This window comes from Mesoplodon mirus (genome assembly GCF_964341445.2).
Source record: "Mesoplodon mirus genome assembly, chromosome: 13".
Lineage (NCBI taxonomy): Eukaryota > Metazoa > Chordata > Mammalia > Artiodactyla > Ziphiidae > Mesoplodon > Mesoplodon mirus.
This window is the reverse complement of record NC_138989.1, coordinates 11,720,700-11,747,072: the sequence shown is the minus strand read 5'-3', so window position 1 is coordinate 11,747,072 and position 26,373 is coordinate 11,720,700. Positions and strand designations below refer to the sequence as shown.

At 44.5% G+C, this 26,373-nt stretch overlaps 1 protein-coding gene across 1 annotated transcript in view; it reads right to left on the bottom strand.

Annotated features, from left to right (window-relative positions):
* Window positions 1–26,373, bottom strand: part of KSR2 (kinase suppressor of ras 2) — a gene marked incomplete at its 5' end in the record, with an annotated part of 403,988 nt that overhangs the window by 229,349 nt on the left and 148,266 nt on the right. The window contains one exon of the mRNA XM_082640816.1: window positions 23,265–23,778. Coding sequence (XP_082496942.1) covers window positions 23,265–23,778 — 514 coding nt within the window. The remainder of the gene's footprint in view (window positions 1–23,264; window positions 23,779–26,373) is intronic.

Below are 26,373 nucleotides of genomic sequence, written 5' to 3'. Positions count from 1 at the left end.
TCTGTACGCAGTGCTGGGTTAAGCAAAGAAGTGAAAGACATGAATGAGACCGGGTCCCTCCTCTCAAAGAACTCACAGTCCAGGGTCTGGAAAAGGACAGAGACTTAAAACCTGCTGGAGAAAGAGTGATGGGCATGGACGTGGCAACTACAGAGGCAGCCTAGCATACGTAAGGTGATGAATTCAGCCTCTGGGCCAGATGCGTATTACACTTGCCACGTCAGCTAAGGACAGGAATCTTTATGCATTCTCTGAAAGGGCCAGAGAGCAAATATTTCAGGCTATGGATGCAACTACTCAACTCTGCCATCGTAGTGTGAAAGGATGTGACACGTTCCGATAAAACTTTATTTACATAAACAGGTGGTGGGCCGGATCTGGCCCTCAGGTGGTAGTCTGGCAATACCTGATGGAGAAGATGCCATCCTAGGTAAATTGTATAATCTCCTATACCTCAGTTTCTTCAGTACAAAAGAGAGATGATAATAATACCTACTTCATGGGTGACAGAAGCTGATACATTGTGTAAAGCACTTAGCACAGTGCCCACGATATGGTATGGATGCAGTAAATGTTAGCTGTTTCTAGATTATTATTATTTTCATTGCACTATAGTATGAATACAGAAGTATGCAGGCAGAGACAGAAAGGAGTGGAGGGTCAGTTTGGTGTGTGGGAAACCATAGCCAATATTACCTGTTTGAGCCTCTCTAAATCTACCTGTCAGAAAAAGAACAAACCCACCTAACTCCCCCACAGGGCTGAGTTGCTGTCCAAAAAGCTCTCTGGAAAAAAAAAAAAAAAAAGGCTCTCTGAAGACTGGAAATTTCTCTCGGGTCCTCACACACAGACTTTTGATGAAATGAAGGATTAAGAAAATGAATCGGTGCCTTCCCTGAGCCAAGAACATGTTTCTTAGATATTCCTCCTCATCTTCACTGAAAACAAAACGCTTTCAGTCTCAGCATCTTGGAAGGTGACATCAAAGCCGGTGCCAAGAGATGACATCCCGACAGCTGGGTGTCCCTCCCCAGACACATCCCACGCCAACTTGGTGTTTAAAACCTGGGCTGGCGGGACGATATCCGCACACCTGTGCCTGATTCAGCGGACAGACACCGAAAGGCCATCTCTCTAATGTAGGAATCATGATCCCGAAACACGACTAGGGCTGAGACGAAGGGCTCCGTGATGGCTTCCTGACGTCGTTAAGCACCGCCCCAGAAAATTAACCTCGCCGGCTCTTGGCTTCCAGAAGCCCAGCCGTGGTGGAAGCGGGCCCCAGCTGGAGGCCTCGAGAGATGCGAGTACGTTTATTCTTCCTCTATTAATTTGAGTTAATAAACACCTCCGGCCTGAGGAGAGCAAGGGGAGGCGGCTGGAGGGCTCACTGTTAGCAACCAGAGACCCCCGGCCACATTCATTTTAAATTACAGAGTCCCCAGAGGGCAGAGGCCACGGGAGGAAGTGGGCGGCTCTAGCAGTGGGTCAGGGGCTCCCTTCCCTGCCATCAGCCACCGGGAGCAGATGGCAGGCCTCCCGCTGACTTCTGCTCAGCCGTGTCACCAGAGTCACGCTCTCCTGCGTCCTGGAAGGGGCGTCGCATACCTGAAAGAATTAATTAATGGAAAACAGGAAGAAAAGCGCTCACAGCAATTGGGCTGAGGCCTCGAGGCCAAAACGCCTCTCAGCTAAAATGATTCAAGACAGGTCACGCTCCTCTGCCCTAAGAGGCCTTCCGGAGGCTCCCGACCGACTGCCTGGGGGAGAAGCTTCAAACCCCCAACAGCTCCTGCCTCATCCTCCCTTCTCACCCCACCCCCCCACACACGCGCGCGTGCACACACACGCACACGCTTACACACACATGCAGACGCACACACTTACACACACACGCACGCACACACACACGCTAAAGTCTGGCTACACAACCATTTTCAGCTCCCCAACCAGCCCTCGCTTCCAGGCCTTTCCACCTGCCATTCTGCCTGCACATCTTTCCCCCTCTCTCTTCACCTGGCCAATGCCCACTCACTCGACAGGTCTCACCTTAGGTCAGGAGCTGGCAAACTACAGCCCAAAGGCCAAATCTGGCCCGCCACTTGTTTTTGTGAATAAAGTTTTACTGGAACACAGCCACCCCATTCATTTGCATATCGTCTATGGCAGCTTTCACTTACAACTGCAGAGCTGAGTGGATGCCAGAGAGACCACTGGGCTGCAGAGGCTGATGTATTTACTACCTGACCCCTTACAGGAAAGTTTTCTGACTCCTGCCTTAGATGATGGCTCCTCCAGAAAGCTGTCCCTGGCTCCCTCGAACGTTCTAGATGATCCTCACCTGGGTTCCCTCAGTCCTAGTATTACCTCCTTTGCTCCAGACCTTTCGCCACTGAGTTATAAGGTAGGTTTCTAGTCTGTCTCCTCTAAATCTTGAGATACTTGAAAGGAAGGCTGGGGTTTTTTTTGTTTGTTTTCAACTCTGTTTCCCCAGCTTCTCACTCAGTCCTTGCACATCCTAAGCACTGAAAAATAAGTTTTTCTGAATGAAAGAATGAGCAAATGAGTCAGTGTTTGACGCAGGGCTGGAGAGCCCAATAATACCACTAAATAGTGTACAACTAATTCAGGCTATTGGCGACTTGGTCAGGACACTGTGCAGCAGCATTATTTTCCTGGGATGAACAGAGAACAGAGGGAAAGCCCAAACATGAGCCCATCCAATGAACAAAGAGGCCCTAAAATATCTCCTGGGGAATAGCTCCCAGGGCAAACACAATGGGAGAAGAGAGGAAAGTGTCACTAACAGTTGGGGATGGACTATTCCAAGTTGGGACCCATACTCTAAATCCTACCGTCACTTCCAAGGTAGCCCCCAAGGCCCTCTTTATCCCACTCAGCACACACTGCTCTTTCAGTCTGCTAACTTATCGTTCTTTTCTGCTCAGTTGTAAGTTCCTGAAAAATAGGGATCATATTCTCACCAGGGAATCCCTGTAGGACTTGGCACCATGTAGGCAAAAATGTATGACACATGAATGAATGAATGAATGAATGAATCTCAAAACATCAAATCCTTCCATCCGGTATAAAGTAGTACAGAGTGCCAGATGGGGCCAGATTTTACTCTGGGGTGGACCCAGGACTGGCTCCTGAACACAGGGGACACACAAGGGAACACAGAAGTACCTTCTATAAGGACAGTCATGACTGTTTCGTGGCTACCTGACATCCTCATGCTGAGGCCACACACTTGGCTTTAAACAGCTTCTCCATCACAGCTTCCAGTTTGTAGATGCATTTCTGGGGTCTCAGCTGTGCCCAGCCTTGTTCCTGACCTCTGCCTTGGCTTTCAAAGTCCTCACTTAAAAGCCTGCCTCAGTGTGACCGTTCCAGCCCACGCTGATATCACTCCTGCATCCTGGCCCCTATTATCTTAAATCAAAGTGCTGGGCAGCTGCCCCCTATGACTCAAGTTGCCATCTGGGAGCTGAATACAGTGGTGAAGTTGGCCCTGGGAGGAACTTTTCTGTCTCCCCATTTATCACAATAAAAGGTTCATTTTCAAATTCTATCAAACAGGTCAGATAGCAAGATAGAGAATAGTGCCTCCTGTTTGTTTTTTCCAGAAATGACACCACCCTCTCGAGTGAACAGATCTGGGACATTTAATTTGGCAACCAAATGACATCCCCTCCCAGAAGGCTGGTGCCTGCCAGTGGCAGAGCAAAGAGAGGGAGTGGAGAAGCAAAAACGCAACCTCATTACCGCAAAGAAAGATAAAAAGGACACGTAAGTTCTACTCAACAAATGAGGTCGTCAGGAAGCCTTGCAGTTTCCTGTATCTAAGATGGACTTTTATTCCTAGGCACCTCAATCCTGAGGCTAATTCTAATGCTTTTCCTTTTATCACGGTAATTATAATAACTATCATTATACATTCAAGAGGATGCATGAATGAATGAATGAAACTCAATCATCAAATCCATCTGGCATACAGAGGTACGGAGTGTCAGGTGGGGCGTGATTTCACTCTGTGAACACACGGCACCCATACCAGTACCATGCAAAATGTATCACTCCACGTGTGGCCAAGCAGCCCTTGGTCTGCATAAACAGTGGGCCTATAGGATGACACTCCCAGATGATTTGGGGAAAGTGCATCTATGAGATAATCACAGCACCGCAAAACCATGGGGTGCCCTATAATAGTTGCTAACAAATACATTTAACAGGTTAAGGGTAACACTCTCCCTCTAGCTTTTTCTTACCTGTGTTTGTTTCATATTTGAAGTCACATCCCCCTCAAGAGTAGAAGCGTTTGCTCTAATCAATAAAATGAACAGCTTTGGGGAGGGATGGAAAGGCATGAACATTAATTAATCGAACATTTCAGTTTCAATTGACTGACAGTGACTTTCCCAAGCTGTTGTGTTGAGAAGGATTCTGAAGTCATACCAGGGTCCATGAAAAACGCCTGCCTCTGGAACTGGAGGGGGAATGGCCAGCCTTACACATACACCAGATACGCCAACTCTCAACCACTGCGCCACCAGGGAAGCCCAGGTATGACTATTTTTAATTGATAGAACCTGGCCCATTCCAGCCAGATGAGGATAATGACAAGGATAAAGAAAGACAAGGAAGGCAATAATACCAGCTCAACATAAGCACTCTCCCGGCAAGCTTGACTTCAGCTGCTGTTTCTGGGGGGCCCCTTGGGCAGTCCCTCTCCGAGAGTCCCCAGTCTTGTCATCCATCTAAGGTGAAGAAGTAGAGGAAGAGGATAGTGCTGCCTTACCACGTACCCCTGCTGGCTCTGAAAACTTACCTGACGGTCAAGGGCAAAAGGCAAACAGGTGGCAGCACCAGCCTGATACAAAATTTGACTTGATGGACTCCAGAAAGACACTCCCCCCCAGGACCAAAATGCCTCCATCACCAATCTCAGTGCCTGAGTCTTCCCTTTATCCTTGAAAAGACTGCAATCTCAACGAGATCCTCTCTCCCCCATTAAAATACAAATACTCTTGGCCCAGCAATTCTGTTTCAAAGGGTGTTTTGGAAAGAAACCCTTGCACGTAGGCACCAGGAAACAAGTACGAGAATTTTCATTGCAATGCTGGTTGCGATACTAAAGGCTTCAAAGCAACCTAGATGTCCATCAACAGGGGAATCCGTAAATATGTAACTATGGTATATTTGTACAATGGAATATTATACAGCAGTGGAAAGTAAACAACATGGAGTTATGTATATATCAACATGGAGATCTCACAAACATGCTGAGTGAAGGAAAGCAAGAAACAATGATATATACATATTTACAGTTATGTAAAAAGTTTAGGTACACAAACTAATACGGACACACACACAGGAAGGACACACTCTGAAATGAATTTGTGGCTGCCTCTGAGAAGAGGAGGCAGGAATGAGGTTGAGTTTTCAGAGGGATCTTCAAGTTTATCTGTCAATACTTGTTGTTGTTGTTGGGGGGAAATGGCTATGCAAATAGAACAAAATGTTAATGTATGTTCATTCTGAGTAGTGGAAAGCCAAGTGTCCATTACCTTAGTCACTGCATTTTTCTATATACTTTTTAATTTCTCAAAAAAATTACACCCCTAAGGGGATAACCCCTGAAGACTGTATTATATTGAGTTAAGAGTCTAGGCGCCAGAAAAGAAGAAACAGCCTCTATGCCTTTGTGACAGCCAGCTGTGTCTGGCAGAGCCTGCCTGCCCACTGCTGCTAGAAAAAGATCAGGAGGTCTGAGGGTCAAGAGCTAGCATATCATAATAACACAGTGATGCCATTAATAATAGGAGCTAACACTTACTTTGCACGAGGCATGGTGCTCAGCTCTTTACACACAATATCTTATATATGAAAAAAAAATCTGCCTTCACATAGAGATGCCACATCTTCCTATGCCAGAAAATAAGGCAACACTCAAAGAAAGATGAGAACACGTCTAAAGGATGCAGGAGCCAGTCTGAAGGGGCTTCCACCGGTAGAGTCTGAGACAACTTGAGCAGCAAGATAAATAATGATATTACGTAAAGGATTATAACCTATTGAATAAGATAAGAATCCGTGAGAGTCCACTGATATAAATCAAGAAGGAGAAAGGAAAGCTCTTCCTTTCAAATGCAGAAGAAATGATGGAATTAGAAAATGACCATTTGGAAACCATCCTAGTAATAACTGATTCAGGCAAGAATCATCAATGGATGCTAAAACAGTGGTGAAATTCTGAGGAGTAACAAACTATTTACATATTTTCAAAGTATCTCCCCGCCAGACACTTATTCATTTTAGTGGGCAAAATAATAACTTTGGCAGACACCACCTTCACCAAATGATCATAATTAGCAACACCAAGAATGGGTCATATCAACACGCATTTCCTGATGTGATGCACTGAGAATTTCATATGGCTTCTGTGGCATCCCTGCTAAACTGTATAACCTGAATCTAATCATAAGGAAACATCAGATAAACCCAAATTGAGAGATGGTCTACAAGATAAAGCATATCTCAGGGACTCTTCCAATCAAAGGAATCTAAGGGGTCGTGAATAACTGGATTCATTGTCTGATCTGGATTTTCCTTTTGCTATTAAGAGCATTATGAAGACAACTGAAATCTGGATAAAGTCTGACACTAGGTAAAAGTATTTTACCAGTGTTAATTTTCTGATTTGGGGAATTATACTGTAATTGTTTAAGAGAATGCTTTTGACTTTAGCAAATACATGCTGAATAAGATAGAATTAAGGGGGTATTTTGTCTGCCACTTATTCTCCAATGGTTTAAACAGAAATATGGATGGGTGGCTGGATGGATAGACAGGCAGGTGGATGAATGGGTGGATACAGGGGGAAAGCGAGTGTGGTAACAGTAATGTTTGGGAATCTGGGTGAAGGGAATTGGGAAAGAATTCTTTGTACTATTCTTGCAACTCTTCGGCAAGCCTGAAATTATTTCAAAAACATTGTTCTAAACAGACTTTAAGGGACCTTTAAAAGAGACTTCTCCCTCCCAAATATTTGAAGGCACAACCAACCCTGTCAATCTTTAAAATCTGGACAGGAGTAGAATAAGACTCATCAATGAGTCCCACGCCTCTGAACAAAAGCCATCCCTCTGCAAGAATAGTTATGTCGTGAAGAAATCCACATATCAGATAACTGAGCCAAGAGCTGTGATCAGAATGTGGTTGACAAATATCCTACTTCACGTCTACAAAGTGTGTGTTTTCCTGGGGCCATAACATTTATGCAGTCACCTGTGTTAGCTATTGAAGGGCACTGATCACCAAGCTAGACCCTTCCCCGCCAGGAATATCTGAACCTCCGGCTTCTCCAGGTCACAGTCAAGGACTTGTCTCTCCCACATAATGCAATTAGCCAATCACCACATGTTCCCCAAAATTAAACACACAGAAATCCTAATAACAAAGTCTTTCGTACACTGGTCAGGCTCCCGTCGGAGCTCCCCATCACCACCAGCCTCTGGCAAGGAAGCAAGCACACCCCATCTTCACTAATGAGGCTTTGGATCACCCTCCAGCTCTGTCAGTGGCAATGGCAGGACGTGTCTTCGGATCCCGGTCCACTGCCGCCTTGATGTGCTCCCAGAGGGGAAGAGGGAGGACCAGAGAGGAGAAGAACCAGATGACAAATGGCGAGAAGCAGCAAAGGGCTCCTTTCCCGCCTCCAGGTTGACTACAGTGCTAGTACCTACACACAGTGACGTGTGTGGGTATATTCTGCGAATGCACACACGACAGTGAACACTCCTTGCACGAAACCAACGCCAGTAACTCTATGGCTACTATAACCGTCTCCATTTTGAAGAAGAGGAAACTAATGCTCAGACCAGTGACATCGTTCTTCCAGGGAAATTTGGCCAGGAGGTAGCATGGCTGGGATGTGAACCCAAGTCTGTTTGGCTCTATTGCCTGCACACTTAACCTTTAGGTTATACTGCTTTTCTGTCACTGGGCTCTAAAGTGGCAAGGATCTCAGATGCATGGTAGAGTCCTTTTAATTCGGGGGGGGCGAGGGGGGGTTGGAGCAGAGATTCTCTGCTGCTTGGCTGCTTTCAACCCGGCTGCTACGTTACAAACCGAGATGGTGACCTGGGAAGTGCCAAGAGCATCGATTGAATTCTCTGCCCCCTTCACTTTATTCCCCCCCATCCCCACCTATAGGTTCTAACTGTCCCAAGCCAGCCAGCAAGCCCTCGTGCTCTCCTACGACACCTGATTTCTATCATCTTTGGTCTCTGCACCATCTGCTTGGTGCAAGCTGCATCCACCATGGCACAGTAACAAGAGCTCTGGTGTCAGGCTGGGTTCCCATCCTGTCTCTGCTGCATACAAAGCTGCATGACACTGGTCAACCTCCCTGAACCTCAGTTTTCTCATCTGTAAAATGGGGATAAAGATGACTACCTCTCCTCCCATTTACTTTGAGAAGCAATTACCCTAACACATGTGGAGTGCCAGGTCCTCCGTACATGTATTCAATAATTATCAATTCTCTACCTCCTTGAACTTACAGTGATACTTTTCCCATGTATCCATGTGTTCTGGGTACCAAGACCCATACCAACTGTAACTGGGTTACAGACTGTGGGCTGGTAGACTTATAAGACCTTACCAGTCACATGGTATGTCCCACCCCATGGGAGGAAAAGAAAGCAAAGCCCCGCTTAAAGCATGATATGAACTTCTCCTTGGTTCCAGCCTAGAGCTTGGCTTATGGAAGGTCTGAGATCTAGCCGAAAGGTTTTCTAGTTCAGCTCACAGGAAGGGAAGAAACAGAGGAAAGCCATTGCAATGTGGCCCCTCACAGCTGCCCTGTGCGGAAACACTCAGACAGAGCCTGGGGCCGGAGGCAACAAATTTGTAAGTTTCTTCTCTATTTCCAAATCTATTTTTATGTTTGAGCTGACTTACATTATTAAGATTATGCCTTAACAATATGCCTGTCTTCTCAAACTAGAACTGAAGCTCCTTAAAAGCAGCGGGGGGTCCTATCAGACCCTCTTTTCTATGCCTCACAGTGTTATTAATGGATTATTTCCCTGCAGGAAACCTACAAACAACCAAGGTTATTATCATGGATTCTGATATTTTAAAAATAGTGACAATGAGTAGCACTTCTTTAGCCCCTGTTATGGGTCAGGCACTCTTTTAAGCACTTGACATATATTAACTTTTCCAACAACACTATGAACTAGGTACCATATGAGCCCCATTATACAGATGAGAAAACCAAAGCTCAGAGAGGGTAATCATCTTGCCTGGGGTCACACAGCCAGGAAGTGGTGAAGTCAGGATGCAAACCAGGCCCCTTGGCTCCAGAGCCCATGGTCCCTACTCACCCCATCCCCCAACACCACCATGAACTTTGGGTTGGAAGGAACCCCGATTCTGGTACTTAACTAGTCTGAATGAGTTTGGAAGAGGCACATTCTTGCTTAAAGCTAATTTCCTTGACTGTAAAACGGAATGTTTGAGGATTAAGTAAAACACACCATGTAAAGTGCCAGCATATAATAAGCAATACAAAAAAACCAAAAACCAAAAATAAGCAATACAATATGTGACAGCTATGATTTCCATTATTGTAACAATCATTCAATCGGCAAATCTTTTAACTGAGTAAAAATATGTCCACACAGCCGTGTGTAGAGCTTAATGCGACTACATCAATGATGGATTACCTTTATTCCTGTCTTAGTTCGGTTTCCCCCAAAATCAAGCCCTGAGAGAGATTCTGGGGTGGAAGCAGGATACTTGGGAGGTGGTCCCAGGAAGCATGATGAAGTGGAAAGGTGAGGCAGGGAAGGAAGGAAAGCCCATAGAAGGTGTGTTATTGGGGGGTGGGTCTGAACCACTGTGGGGAACTGGGGTGCGGCCCCTGTGAGGCCCCTCCAAGAGTACACATGTCAGAGCGGCCCCACTGAGGACATGTTTACGCATGAACTCTTGTCCATATTGGGGGCATGGGCTGCCCTGCACTCAAGCAAAACATGCTCCACTGGCCCAAAGAAGCCCCCAGGCAGAGACACAGGTGCCAGAGGCAGGACTTGGTGTGCACAGGGTCTGTCCACCAAAGCTGCATGTAACATCCAGCCCAGGGGGGATGCGCTAGGCCTCACCTGCCCCAAGAAGTGGGCAGACACAGCCTCCTCTCCCTGGAAGCAACAGTTCCTACGCAACTTGTTTCTAGTCACAAGCCTAGTCGGCAGTAAAGCTGGGACTCACCTTGGCTCCTTCTAGAACTGAGAGCTACCCAAAAGGAGTTGTTACAAGGGCTCCTAGGAAACTCTCAACTCCTTAAAAAGAAATAACAAGAGACAGAGGCAGGCACTGGGGAAGCAAAATGACTCTACATAGAATCAGAACAAATCTCACCTATAATAAATTCAGTTATTCCTTGTAAGGAACAAGAAACCTCAAACAAAATACCTGTTCCCCAAACCACAACTCACCTCACCATAATAAGTCATAATAAAATCAGCACATTGTCCAGCGACATTTTCACTGTCGAACTTCAGAGCTGCTCTGTCAGGAGTGTAGCAATGGATGATTCATAGGTGGTGTTTTTATAAGCCTCTGGGGCAAAAACAGAGAGATGGTCCCACTGATACTTGGAAAGCCAAACTTATTCTAAATGAGTCTCCCTGGAGTCATCACAGGACTGCAGCTTGAGGGAAAGGGAGAGGTCTCCATGAGGGTAAGAGCCTACTCTTGCTCCAGCCCTGGGGGAGAGGGCCTGTAATCTAGGCCAGAGGGCACAGGTCAAGGATGAATGGGAAGATGAGGCTGTGAACAGAACTTTCTTATGCAAAGTAATGACAATACTTAACAAAAAAACTGATATGCATAAATTTTACAGCAAATAATTATAAATTATGTTATATATAATAAACATGTTATATATTATTATATGAATTATAAAAGCCTTTGTTAAAGACCTCACTAATTCAAAATAAGAAATTCAATGTGAATTGCAGGTGTTTAAAAATGACAGGATTTGGGGGACATCCCTGGTGGTCCAGTGGTAAAGAATCCACCTTACAAGGCAGGGGACAGGTTTGATCCCTCGTCAGGGAACTAAGATCCCACATGCCGCGCGACAACTAAGCCCATACGCCACAACCTCTGAGCTCGCTCACCTCAACTAGAGAGCCTGCGTGCCACAAATTACAGAGCCCACACGCTCTGGAACCCACGCACCACAATTACAGGGCCCATGCACCCTGGAGCTCAAGCACCACAACTAGAGAAGAGAAAACCTGCATGCCACAACTAGAGACAAGGTCACATGCTGCAATGAAAGATCCTGCATGCCTCAACGAAGATCCCACATGCCACAACTAAGACCCGACGCGGCCAAAAATAAATTAAATAAATAAATAATAAATAAATCTTTTTTTAAATAAATAATTTTTTTTTAAATGACAGGATTTGAGACTTCCCTGGTGGTCAAGCGGTTGGGAGTCCACGCCCCGGGTTCTACCCCTGGGCAGGGAACTGGATCCTGCATGCCGCAACTAAAAGCCTGCATGCCTAACACCTATCCTTCTCAAATTCCTCCAAAATATAGCAGAAAAAAAAAAAAAAAAGACAAAATATAGCAGAGGGAGGAACATTCCCAAACTCATTCTACGAGGCCACCATCACTCTGATACCAAAACCAAAGATGTCACAAAGAAAGAAAACTACAGGCCAATATCACTGATGAACATAGATGCAAAAATCCTCAACAGAATACTAGCAAACAGAATCCAACAGCACATGAAAAGGATCATACACCATGATCAAGTGGGGTTTATCCCATGAATGCAAGGATTCTTCAATATATGCAAAACAATCAATGTGATACAACATATTAACAAATTGAAGGAGAAAAACCATATGATCATCTCAATAGATGCAGAGAAAGCTTTTGACAAAATTCAACACCCATTTATGATAAAAACCCTCCGGAAAGTAGGGATAGAGGGAACTTACCTCAACATAATAAAGGCCATATAGGACAAACCCACAGCCAACATCGTCCCCAATGGTGAAAAACTGAACCCATTTCCACTAAGATCTGGAACAAGACAAGGTTGCCCACTCTCACCACTCTTATTCAACATAGTTTTGGAAGTTTTAGCCACAGCAATCAGAGAAGAAAAAGAAATAAAAGGAATCCAAATCAGAAAAGAAGAAGTAAAGCTGTCACTGTTTGCAGATGACATGATACTATACATAGAGAATCCTAAAGATGCTACCAGAAAACTACTAGGGCTAATCAATGAATTTGGTAAAGTAGCAGGATACAAAATTAATGCACAGAAATCTCTTGCATCCTATATACTGATGATGAAAAATCTGAAAGTGAAATTAAGAAAACACTCCCAGGGCTTCCCTGGTGGCGCAGTGGTTGAGAGTCCGCCTGCCGACTCAGGGGACATGGGTTCCTGCCCCGGTCCGGGAAGATCCCACATGCCGCAGAGCAGCTGGGCCCATGAGCTATGGCCGCTGAGCCTGCATGTCTGGAGCCTGTGCTCCACAACGGGAGAGGCCGCAACAGTGAGAGGCCTGCGTGCCCCTCCCCGAAAAAAAGAAAACACTCCCATTTACCATTGCAACAAAAAGAATAAAATATCTAGGAATAAACCTACCTAAGAGGACAAAAGACCTGTATGCAGAAAATTATAAGACACTGATGAAAGAAATTAAAGATGATACAAATAGATGGAGAGATATACCATGTTCTTGGATTGGAAGAATCAACATTGTGAAAATGACTCTACTACCCAAAGCAATCTACAGATTCAATGCAATCCCTATCAAACTACCACTGGCATTTTTCACAGAACTAGAACAAAAAATTTCACAATTTGTATGGAAACACAAAAGACCCCGTATAGCCAAAGCAATCTTGAGAAAGAAAAACGGAGCTGGAGCAATCAGGCTCCAGGACTTCAGACTATACTACAAAGCTACAGTAATCAAGACACTACAGTACTGGCACAAAAACAGAAATATAGATCAATGGAACAGGATAGAAAGCCCAGAGATAAACCCACGCACATATGGTCACCTTATCTTTGATAAAGGAGGCAGGAATATACAGTGGAGAAAAGACAGCCTCTTCAATAAGTGGTGCTGGGAAAACTGGACAGCTACATGTAAAAGTATGAAATTAGAACACTCCTTAACACCATACACAAAAATAAGCTCAAAATGGATTAAAGACCTAAATTTAAGGCCAGACACTATAAAACTCTTAGAGGAAAACATAGGCAGAAAACTCCATGACATAAATCACAGCTAGATCCTTTTTGACCCACCTCCTAGAGAAATGGAAATAAAAACAAAAATAAACAAATGGGACCTAATGAAACTTCAAAGCTTTTGCACAGCAAAGGAAACCATAAACAAGACAAAAGACAACCCTCAGAATGGGAGAAAATATTTGCAAATGAAGCAACTGACAAAGGAGTCATCTCCAAAATTTACAAGCAGTTCATGCAGCTCAATATCAAAAAAACTAACAACCCAATCCAAAAATGGGCAGAAGACCTAAATAGACATTTCTCCAAAGAAGTTATACAGATTGCCAACAAACACATGAAAGGATTCTCAACATCACTAATCATTAGAGAAATGCAAATCAAAACCACAATGAGGTATCACCTCATGCAGGTCAGAATGGCCATCATCAAAAAATCTAGAAACAATAAATGCTGGAGAGTGTGTGGAGAAAAGGGAACCCTCTTGTAAATTGATACAGCCACTATGGAGAACAGTATGGAGGTTCCTTAAAAAACTACAAATAGAACTACCATATGACCCAGCCATCCCACTCCTGGGCATATACCCTGAGAAAACCATAATTCAAAAAGAGTCATGTACCACAATGTTCACTGCAGCTCTATTTACAATAGCCAGGACATGGAAGCAACCTAAGTGTCCATCGACAGATGAATGGATAAAGAAGATATGGCACATATATACAATGGAATATTAGTCAGCCATAAAAAGAAATGAAATTGAGTTATTTGTAGTGAGGTGGATGGACCTAGAGTCTGTCATACAGAGTGAAGTCAGTCAGAAAGAGAAAAACAAATACCGTATGCTAACACATATATATGGAATCTAAAAAAAAAAAAAAAAGGTCATGAAGAACCTAGGGGCAAGATGGGAATAAAGACACAGACCTAATAGAGAATGGACTTGAGGATATGGGGAGGGGGAAGGGTAAGCTGGGATGAAGTGAGAGAGTGGCATGGACATATACACACTACCAAACGTAAAACAGATAGCTAGTGGGAAGCAGCTGCATAGCACAGGGAGATCAGCTCGGTGCTTTGTGACCACCTAGAGGGGTGGGATAGGGAGGGTGGGAGGGAGGGAAGAGACGTAGGGATATATGTATATGTATAACTGATTCACTTTGTTATAAAGCAGAAACTAACAACCATTGTAAAGCAATTATATTCCAGTAAAGATGTTAAAAAAAAAAAAAAAAAGAGCCTGCGTGCCACAGCTAAGACCTGGAGCAGCCAAATAAATAAATTTAAAAAAAATTTTATATAAAATAAAAGAAATAAAAATGAAAGGATTTTTCAAGAGAAGCTGTGGGTGAAGAGTGAAGGGTGAGCTCAACTTTTTCATCTTCCGAAAGTGGAACTGACCTTGGGTGGACTTTCTAGCTCTAATCCTTCGAATCTAAAGGGGCAATGTCAGCTCTGTTAATAGACCACACTGCTCGTGGTAGAATTGCCTCTGATGGCTGAACTGTACATCGAATGGGAGTTCTTGGTATGAACTTGAAACTCCTGATAAGGAATCCACAGCCTTGGGGATCCTTGAGTAGCATGACTGTTATAACTGGGCATGTCCCCTGCAGGGACCCTGGGAGCTATACTGATGGAGGTTTTACAAGAGCTCTTGTCCCCTAAGCCAGGATGGTCCCCACACCCGCTTAATGTGGACCTCACCACCTTGCACCTGAATGGCCACTTGGAGGTGAGGGCGAGGAAGAGCAGCCCCCGAGGACCCACAGAAGAGACGCCTGCTGCTGCCGTGCATCAGTCAGATGCCAAGTGTGATCAGTATTAATCTCGTGTGTCTAAATGCTTAATTAGACCTAAAAGAAGCCAGTGTACGAGCCCAGCAGAAGCCTTCCTATTTTAATGAATATGCTGTGATATAAAACCAATCACTCCACTCTTGCCCTTATAAATATATTAGAGTTTGTCGTAATAATTAGCACAATGATCTGTAGGTGTGTGTCAGTGTGTCTGAGTGTTTTGCCCATAACTAGTTTTCTAAAATAAATGAAAAGAGCCCCGTTGAATTCTTATTTACATAAGGAATCTGTGGGGGAGAGCCTATTCTCATACAAGCTACAAATGGCATCGATATCTCAGATACAGAAATGTGAATTCACTGGAATGAAGAGTCACAGTGAGGATCAAGTATGGGTTTCATCCAGCCCGTTCTCTTTGCTCCCAGGTCAGCTGAGGTTTTCACACTCTGCCCCAGAGAGCAGAGACATGAACCCAGGAATGTTCTAGATGAGCTTTGAGGAGACAGAAGAATTTCTAAAGAGATAAGGTATGAAGGTCATAAAGGGAATGTTTATATTTATGCAGAACTAATAACAGCAAGTCACAGTGGGAAAGCCATACAATGTGGTTCCAGTAACGAAGGAAGGGAAGTAGACATATGATAGATACACATACAAACACAACATACGTACACAAGGACCTTTATCAACGCATTAAGAGCAGCTCTAGATGTTCTCTGTGGCAAGGGGAAGGGGACTTGGACCCTGGATGGCTTACATTTTATACTGCCTTTATTTTCAAAACAAAGTCCCTTCTGTAGTTAAAATTATCATTGGAAATTATGTTTTAAAAGAATTTGCAAAAAAAAGGGGGATTTACAATAGAATTCCTTTTTAATACTGAGCTACTCTTATGCATTTAAAATGTGATTCAGTTCACAGAAATCCAGTGTACCCTTTCAGATGCTCTGACAAAAGAGAGCAAGTCATTTATTTGTGTGATGAGTGGACGAATGGGGGAATCAAAAGACAGACAACCCAGCACACACTTAAGAATTGTTAGGTTTTTCCTTTTTCCAACACAGTAACCGTGGAATCCCTGGACTGAAGGCCAAGAGGACCAGAATCCCTGAGATTGCTCCCTCAATGTTTCAAACGGCTGACCGTAAGGAAATCAGCGCCAGCTTACCTATGTAAGTGTGTCCACAAAGCCAGAGGGAGAAGAGAGATGGGTAAGAACATTGGGGAGACTTAGTAACCCCCAATGTTTATGCCTAAGTCTATCTATAGGATTATATCCACAGATCTATGTCAGTGTTTCCCAGCCTTTTTTCAATGACCCCTTAAAGAAGCCTTTTAGATTTTTTTTCCAATCGTCACCCCCAACTCCCAATGAAATTTTAATACCACAGATATACTGGGTATCTATTTATGTATATGACTCTATGGAGATCTGCAAACTATTATATCAAGGTTTTTTTTTCCCCGTCTCTCTCTCCTAAAAACCCATTTGTGTCCCATTAGGGGTGATTTCACCCCTGTGAGAATGCATGTTATGTGTGTGTGTATAAAACAAAAGGTCCAGCATATACTATCTACTTTCTTCATCATGTGCCCTGTGTTGTCTCAATTTCCACAACAGTCAGGTATTACTTTTACCAGGGGAAAAAATAGGACTTTTTCCCCCTCTGTGTGTGTATGCATGCACGTGTATATGTGTGCGTGTTTTGGTAGTGCCACAGGAGTAAAATCACACTCATAAATTCAAATGCAAAACAAAAGAAAAGAAAAAAAGGAAAAGAAGAAAGTAAAAAGGACTTTGAGAATGCATACAAAGCAGGAGCAACGGTTTTGGCCAATACCAATCACAACAGTTCTGATCCAGCTCAACGTACCTGGACTGCAAGGCTACCAGTGATGAGAGACATACTATAGCTCATACAGTCTTGTTTTCCTGCCCTGCTCTTTCTACAAATGCCCATGAGGTACTACTGGGGACAGGACTGAAAGCTGAGCAGACCATCTGCTGAACAGCACTGTGGGTACACCTGAGAGTGCCAAGAATTACTGGTCTCAAACACAGTCTTCCTCCCACCCAGCACCCACCAGGGTACTGGTGCTGGAAAGCTCACAGGAACCAATAGTTTTGAAAGATTCAGTTCTGTTCAGAAAGACCTGTGATGTCGGAAACCCCACTTCATCCCGTGGAGAGGAAATAAAAGTAGGCTTAAAAACTGCCAAGTTGGCAACAAAGAACCATCCCCAGCAGGGCTACCAGGGAGAAGGAGAGAAGAAACCAGACATTAAGCAGAGAACAGAAACCAGAATGAGCCGAGTAATTCTGGAAGTGCCTTTGGCTACATTCCACAGCATAAAAGGCTGACTACTCGAGCCTCCTCACCCACGCCCCAGTGGGGTTTATTCCCAAATCAAAGCTGTCCCAAGTGGGAAGAACCCCCAGAATAAAAAAAAACACTATATACAGTTTGACCCTTGAACAACGTGGGTTCGAACTGCGTGGGTCCACTTATACATGGATTTTTTTTTTCAGTAAGTCATACATGATCTGTGGTTGCAACTGCGGATATGGAAGGCCAACAATGGGACTTGAGATATGTGGATTTTGGTATCCCTGGTGGGTCCTGGAACCAATCCCCTGTGGATACCGAGGGATGACTGTATATCTGACACAAGTTTCACAAAACAATACTAATACTTAGCCTCACTACATGCAATGCATTCCAATATAATCTAGTCTAGGATAGTCTATTTCATATTTTTTAATGCTGGTCATAGCCCACTAAAATAAGCTCCTTAAGAAAAGGGAACCCTTGTACACTCTTGGTGGGAATGTAAAATTCATGCAGCCACTGTGGAAGTAATATGCAGGTTTCTCAAAAAACTAAAAATAAAACTACCATATCACCCAGCAATTCTACTCCTGGGTATATATCCCAAAAAACCAAAAACACTAATTCAAAAAGATACATGCACCCCAATGTTCACAGCAGCATTATCTACAACTGCCAAGATATGGAAGCAACTTAAGTTTCCATCCACAGATGACTGGCTGAAGGAGACGTGGTACATATATACAATGGAATGCTACTCAACCATAAAAAAGAACAAAATTTTGCCATGTGCAGCAACATGGATGGACTTGGAGGGCATTATGCTAAGTGAAATAAGTCAGAGAAAAAACAAATACTGTATGATATCACTTACATGTGGAATGGAATGTAAAAAATACAACAAACTAGTGGATATAACAAAAAAGCAGCAGACTCACAGATATAGAAAACAAACTAGTGGTCACCAGTGGGGAGAGGGAAGGGGGAGGGGCAACATAGGGGCGGGGCAGTAAGAGGTACAAACTATTAGGTATAAAATAAACTACAAGGATATATTGTACAATATATGGGGCATATAGCCAATATTTTCTAATAACTATAAATGGAGTATAACTGTTAAGAATTGTGAATCATTATATTGTACACCTGTAACTTATATAATATTATACAGTAACTATATTTCAATTTAAAAAATAGACCAAAAAAATAAGCTCCTTGACACTGGTCTTGGCAATGATTTTTTGGGTATGACACCAAAAGCACAAGGAAAAATAAATAAGTGGGACTATATCAGACTAAAAAGCTTCTGCATAGCAAAAGAAACAGTCAAAAAATGAAAAGGCAATCTACAGAATGGGAGAAAATACTTGCAAACCATATGTCTGATAAGGGGTTAATAACCAAAATACATAAGGAACTCCTACAACTAACTCAATAGAAAAAAAAAAAAAAGGATCCAATTAAAACATGGGCAAAAGACCTGAATAAACATTTTTCCAAAGAAGATTTACAAATTTACAAAAGGCCAACATGTATATGAAAGGGTGTTCAGCATCACTAATTATCAGGGAAATACAAATCAAAACCACAATGAGATATCACCTCACACCTGTTGGAATGGCTACCATGTCAAAGACAAGAGATAAGTGTAGGTGAGGATGCGGAGAAAAGGGAACCCTTGGGCACTGCTGATAAGAATGTACATTGGTGCAGCCACTATAGAAAACAGTATGGAGTTTCCTCAGAAATTTAAAAATGGAACTACCATATGATCCAGCAATCCCACTTCTGGGTATATATCCAAAGAGGATGAAATTATCATCTCAAAGAGATATCTGCACCCCCGTGTTCACTGCAGCATTGTGCACAATAGCCAAGATAGGGGAGCAACCTAAATGCACATTGATGGATGAATGGATAAAGAAAATATGGCATACACACACACACACACACACACACAATGGAATATTATTCAACCACAGAAAAGAAAACATCCTGCCATTTGCAACAACATGGATGGGACTTGAGAGCGTTATGCTAAGGGAAATAAGTCAGACAGAGAAAGATGAATACTGCATGATCTCACTTATATTTGGAATCTAAAAACATTGAATTCATATAAACAGAGTGTAGAATGGTGGTTGCCAGGGACTAGGGGGTGGGAGAAATGGGGAGATGCTGTTCAAAGGGTACAAACTTCCAGTTACAAGGATAGGTTCTGGCGAATCTAACGTACAATATGTTGACTGTTTAACAATATTATATTGTTAGCATTTGAAAGTTGCTAAGAGAGCAAATCTTAACTGTTCTCACCACAAAAAAAAAAGGTAATTATGTGAGGTGATGGATGTGCTAACTAACCTTATTGTGGTAATCGTTTCATAATACGTGTGTGTACTAAGTCATCACATTGTACACCCTGAACTTACACAGTGTTATTTGTCAATTACATCTCAATAATGCTGGGGCAAAAAACAAACAGCCAAAGGGCAGCCTGTCTCACTTCGCCCCCAGCTTGTAGATTAAAAGATCGTGTGTCTCTCAAGCCAGGTTCTGCCTTCTGGTCAAATTCCACCTCACTCTGTGATCAACACAGCGATGAGTGAGGGAGATGCACAGTCTGGGGAAACCATGGCCAGCAAACCCCAGATGTCCCTCCCACCTTCCACAGCAGCAACCTGCGTTCCTAGCCTTCCTGCAACCCTCCCCACGTCCTGAGGTCTCAGTAGCCAGTCTCTCTGGCTCTCACAAAACCATAAAAATAAGGACTCCCCTGGTGGTGCAGTGGTTAAGAATCCGCCTGCTAATGCAGGGGACACTGGTTCGAGCTCTGGTCCAGGAAGATCCCACATGTCGCGGAGCAACTAAGCCCGTGTGCCACAACTACTGAGCCTGTGCTCTAGAGCCCATCAGCCACAGCTACTGAAGCCTGAGTGCCTAGAGCCCGTGCTCCACAGCTAGAGAAGCCACCGCAATGAGAAGCCCACGCACCGCAACAAAGAGTAACCCCCGCTCACCGCAACTAGAGAAAGCCTGGATGCAGCAACGAAGACCCAACGCAGCCAAAATAAGTAAGTAAAATATATATAAATTTATATAAAAACCCCACAAAAATCAAGCCCAACTCCAATCAGAAAAGCATCAACCCTCTGTTAAGTCTCTGATGTCCCAAATATGTCTGGTGAAGCGGTATGTTTCCAATACAGATTTCACACAGAAGCTTGAGTAACCTTTGTAAAATCAGATCTGATCGTGTCTTCCACTTAAATCACTTTAAGGTCTTAGAAGGGAGAATCACTGCCTACACCAGGGCTTCTGCCAGGGCATACTACAGCCAGTGGGCCAAATGCAGCCAGGCACCTGTTTTTAAATAAAGTTTTATTGGAACATCACCATGGCCGCTTATTCAGCTATTGTCTGTGGCTGCTTTTGCTACGATGGCAGAGATGCCACAGACCACCTGAACTGCAAAGCCTAAAACATTTACTATCTGGTCCTTTACAGAAAAAATGTGCCCATGCCTGGCTTTCCTGTCTCTTTTTTCATCATTGTTGTAAAATATATATAACATAAAATTACCATTTTAAACATTTTTAAGGGTACAATTCAGTGGCATTAAGTACATTCACATTGCTGTGCCACCATGGCCACCATCCGTCTCCAGAACTTTTCCACTTCCCAAACTGAAACTCTACCCAGTAAACACTAACTCCCCATTCCCCTCCTCCAGCCCCTGGCAACCTCTATTCTACTTTCTCTCTCTGTGAATTTGCCTGTTCTAGGCACCGCACATCAGTTCAATCATACTACAGTTGTCCTTTCATGTCTGGCTTAGTTCACTTAGCATAACGTTTTCAAGGTTCAGTCATGTTGTAGCAGGTGTCACAATTTCATTCCTTTTTATGGCTGAATAATATTTCATTGTACGGATGGATCACACTGTGTTCATCCCTTTATCTGCTGATGGACACTCGGGTTGTTTCACCTTTTGGCTGTTGTGAACAGTGCTGCCACCTGCCTAACCCAGGACTCTCTTCTTGCATCACCTGCCTGCTCCCTTAGCCACAGAGGCCTTCCGTCAGTTCCTCCGATGGGTAATGCTCCCTTCCTGGAACACCTCCCACCCCTTCCACCATCTTAATCCCTAATTAACCTTCAGTCCAAACAGTTCTTCTGGAAGCCACGCCGACCAAACCCTCCCCAGTCCCCCCACTCACCTCCCTGCCAGTGCAAACTCAATCAGCTCCACAAGCTCTGACGGCATCCTGCACTTTCTCCTGATAGCCTGTAACACTGTTCGTAAGTACTGGACATAAGACTATAACACCCATGTGTGGTTACTGGATTAGTGTCAGTCTTCACGAGGCCGAGGGCTATGTCTCTTTCCTTTCCATTGTACCCTGCCAACTAGCCCAGAGTCTAGAACGCACCACGTTTCATCAATTCTAAGATGCACACAGGATGTATCTTATGATCAACGTCTTAGATTCACCCGCATATGGTAGTGAGAGCTCACGAAACACCGGCTAAATCGTTGAAATGGAAATGCAGTGAACCGCTCCCCAGTGCTTCCCCCGCCTCAGAGCTCCCAGAACCGGGGTCCACGCCTTTCACACACGACAGTTCCCAAATTTAGACTCTTCCCCGCATCTCCTCATAGGATTATCCATAACCATTTTATCTTCTATGCCTCAGATGCAATTTTGTTAAAGGTAAATATTTAAAACGTGCTACTCACTTCTGTGACCCTGTTTAGCATTTCTTCCATTTTTAATACACTGAGACCTCAAAAACCTGCAAGGGACCCAGGTCACAGTCAGCCTCTGAGGGGCCCTGGAGGGAGCTGCCCCATTTCTCTCATTAGCCAGCATACAGCCACAAACACCGTGTCGCCCTCTGCTGGCAGCAAGTCCCACCCACGTCCCCCCCCTCCCCCCGCCCGCAAGCCAGAGCCAGGCACAGCCCATGTCAACTTTCAGGATTTTTCTCCCCTGGGTGCCTGTGGCCCCACCTGCAGCTTCTGTGGGACGACCTTTGCTCTGACAGTCCACTTATCCGCTCCCTGAGCCCCCTCCCACCCCCAGCAGACCTGGGCATGTATCTCAGGTATAAACACAGAGCAAGTCCCAGGCACAGGGTCAGTCAGAGCAGCACCATCCAGCATCGCAGCCACTTGACACAGGTAGCCATTCGACACTTGGAAGGTGGCCAGTGTGAATTGAGATGAGCTGCTGGTGTGAAATACCCTCCAGATTTCAAAGACTCAGTGTGGAGAAAAGAATGCAAAGTATTTCCGTAATAATACTTTACATTGACTCTATGCTGAAATGATCATGTTTTACTATATTGGGTTAAACGACATATCATGAAAGTTAATATCACTTGTTTCTTTTTACTCTTTTAAGGCAGCTACTAGAAAACGTAAGGTCGCGTATGCAGCTGGCGTCCTATTTCTTGGGGCAGCACTAGGATAGACTCTGCAGGGACTGGCAATTTTCCCTGTAAAGGGCCAGACGGTAAAGATTTCGGCTTTTCGGGCCACACTCAACTCGGCCATCGTAGCAGGAAAGCACCCACAGACAAAACAGAACGGAATGAATCTGGATGCGTTGCAATAAATTCAGATTTGGCTCCTGGGCTATAGTTTTACGACTCCTACTTTACAGCATTAATAGTATTAAAAGGGGTCATTTCTGGGAAATTCCAGACCAGCCATTAGGGAAAATCCACCTTTCATTCAACTGGAGGAGGGAAATACAAGTTGATTTGAAGCTGCCCTGACCGGGAGGCTCAGCTGCCCCCGGGAACCCACCAAATGCACTCACTTGGGCGTGTGGGCCTCGTCTACGCGGTGACCCAGCTGGAACTCGTGGGACTTGCTCCGATGCAGGGCCGTGAAACCCGGGATCAGGTGGATCAGCTTCCGGGAGGAAGGCGGCGGGGTCCCCGGGGGCTTCAGCTTGTTCTTCCTCCTCATGGGTGGCGTGCCGGGCGGGGTCACGGTGGTGACGATGTTGGGGGTGCGCGGCGGGGTGCGGACCGTGTGCCGCTGCCGGGGCGACGGAGGCAGGGACCGGTGGCCCGACTCCAGTGGCAGGGGCGGGCACAGGCCCGGGTAGGCGTCCACCGTGAGCCTGTCCACGTGGGTGTACACGGGGGCCCCCAGGCTGGGGCTGGCGTGACAGTAGTGCTGGACGCACTTGGACTGGACCCTGGGGCTCTGGGAGAGGTGGGTGCGGATCCACGGGGTCGGCTCCGGGGGGCACACGGGGTTGTTCTCCTTCCCCGTCTCCGTGGTGGGCCACTGGATGGTCCAGTCTTGTTTGGAAAGGTTGCCTCCTGAGTTGGGACAAAGGAGCAGAGACGACAGATGAGCCAAGAGAAAGCGGATGAATTACACTGTAGGCACATTACCGTAGACGCGCACTACACCGTAGACACCGTGCACCGTGCGGGTGCTGATTACAGCGTGCTCTGTACGCACATTTACATAAATAATGCACGGTATGCTGTGTGCACATTTACATAAATTATGCACGGTAGGCTGTGTGCATATTTACATAAATTCAACCACACCCACTTGGCCCCTCCAAAAAGAATGAAACCCTTTAGTTGACCGTCTCACCATAATCCCCATTCCACGGGCTTGCCCTCCACTGTCCAGGGTTGGGGAGCCCACAGCTCAAATGTCCAAGGAAAGAGCATGGCAGGTGTGGGGAGAGGCGAGGAGGATGGTAAGGACTAAAGCATAGAGGCAGAAAGGAGACTTCCTTGTCTTACAACAGTTTATTAGAAAAAATGGAGCACTAAAAAAAAATCCTACTGCCTGAATGCAACTTGAGGTTTTTTCCAGCCCTGATATAAGCTAAGTCAGAAAATAAAACTAAATCCTACAGTGCACTAACATTTTTCACTCATTTGCTGTATTAAGAGTGCAAATACGTACTTGGTCTACACATACAGACTCTCAGGCTACAACGTGCAGTCCTACATCCTCTACACTAAGAGATGTAAAAGCGTAAGGGTCAAATACTGGGACCAAACGTTCAGGCTCCAAAACCATCTAAGTCAGGGCAGGCACTTTCCTGGGTCCCTTTTCTGGTGTCTTCTCGAAGGCAATATATGGTGACAATGCGGAAACTGGCTCAGGAGGCTGAAGGGACAGGTGAGGGCAGACCTCCAGGCCCATGTGGATTTTATACCAAGTGCAACAGGAAGCCATTGAGGGTTTTGATCTAAAGTTCATTTCTCTGGTTAGCATCTATCACCATACAAAGATATCACATTATTACTGACTATATTCCCCACGCTGTAACTAGACTTATCGTGGTGATCGTTTTGTAATATATAGAAATTTCAAATCACTATGCTGTATACCAGGAAGTAACAGAGTGTTGTAGGTCAATTATACTTCAAAAGACAAACAAACTTATAGAAAAGGAGATCAGATTTGTCATTACCAGAGATGGGGGTGCGGAGGAGGGGAACTGGATGAAGGCAGGCAAAAGGTACAAACTTCCAATTATAAGATAAATAAGTACTAGGGATGTGCTGTACCACATGATTAATATAATTAATACTGCCATTTGTTACACAGGGAAGTGGTTAGGAGAGTAAATCCTAAGAGTTCTCATCACAAGGAAAAAACTAGTTCTTCTTCTTTTCTTTTGTGTCTATATGAGATGATGGATGTTCACTAAACCTATTGTGGTCATCACTTCATCATGTATGTAAGTCAAATCGTTATGCAGTACACCTTAAACATACACAGTGCTGTATGTCAATTATTTCTCAACAAAACGGGAAGAGAGAGAGAGAGAGAGAGAGAGAGAGAAAGGTAATAGATGATAGATAGACAAATAGATAGTAGATGATAGATAGATAGATAAAATTTAACTAATCCAAAAAAATCTAATACAGTTCATTTCTCAAATCACTGAGGCTGCTGCTTGGACAAGGAGAACCCAGTTAAAGGGTATCACAGGGCTCCCGGTGAGAGAGGATGCTGGCTTCCACTTGGGTGGTGGCAGCACAGATGAAGAGAAGTCAGTAGGTATCAAGAGAGGACCACAGGGCTTCTCTGGTGGCGCAGTGGTTAAGAATCCACCTGCCAATGCAGGGGACATGAGTTCGAGCCCTGGTCCGGGAAGATCCCACACGCCGCGGAGCAACGAAGCCTGTATGCCACACCTACTGAGCCTGCGCGCTAGAGCCCGTGAGCCACAACTACTGAGCCTCTACAGCCCGTGCTCCGCAACAAGAGAAGCCACCGCAATGAGAAGCCCGCACACCACAACGAAGAGTAACCCCCGCTCGCCACAACTAGAGAAAGCCCGCATGCAGCAACAAAGACCCAACGCAGCCAAAAATAAATAAATAAATTTCTTTATTTTTAAGAAGAGAGAGAGAGAGAGAGGACCACGTGGCAGGACCTGGCAGAAGGCGATCGAGTGGGCCCTCCCATTACAGGCCAAGTTGAAATAAATTCCAACTCGTGGCCGACTGGCAATAACAAAAATAATTACTATAAGGACCATAACAAGAGCTAATTTATAGAGCATTTGACAGTTTACAAAGTGCTTTCATGAACACTGACTCACTGCCCCTTTTTTAATTAAAAACAACTCATTTTGTTATTACATATTCATTATAGAAAAATTAGAAAATTTGGATAAGGAAAAAGGCAATGTTGTTCTACAGCCTAGCCATCCTGCCTATTATTGCTTGGCTGTGGAGCCTGCCAGCTGGTTTGCTGTGCTTTTTTTTTTTTTTTAAGAAACACCATAAGATCTTATTTAGTGGTTTGTCATCTCTTTTCTTCATTTGTTATATTGAGACTGTTCCACATCTTACTTAATTTTCATAAATCTGTGTGCAAAGGGCCATTTTGATCTCTACTTTGTAGATAAGGAAATGTATGTGCAGAGATGAAGA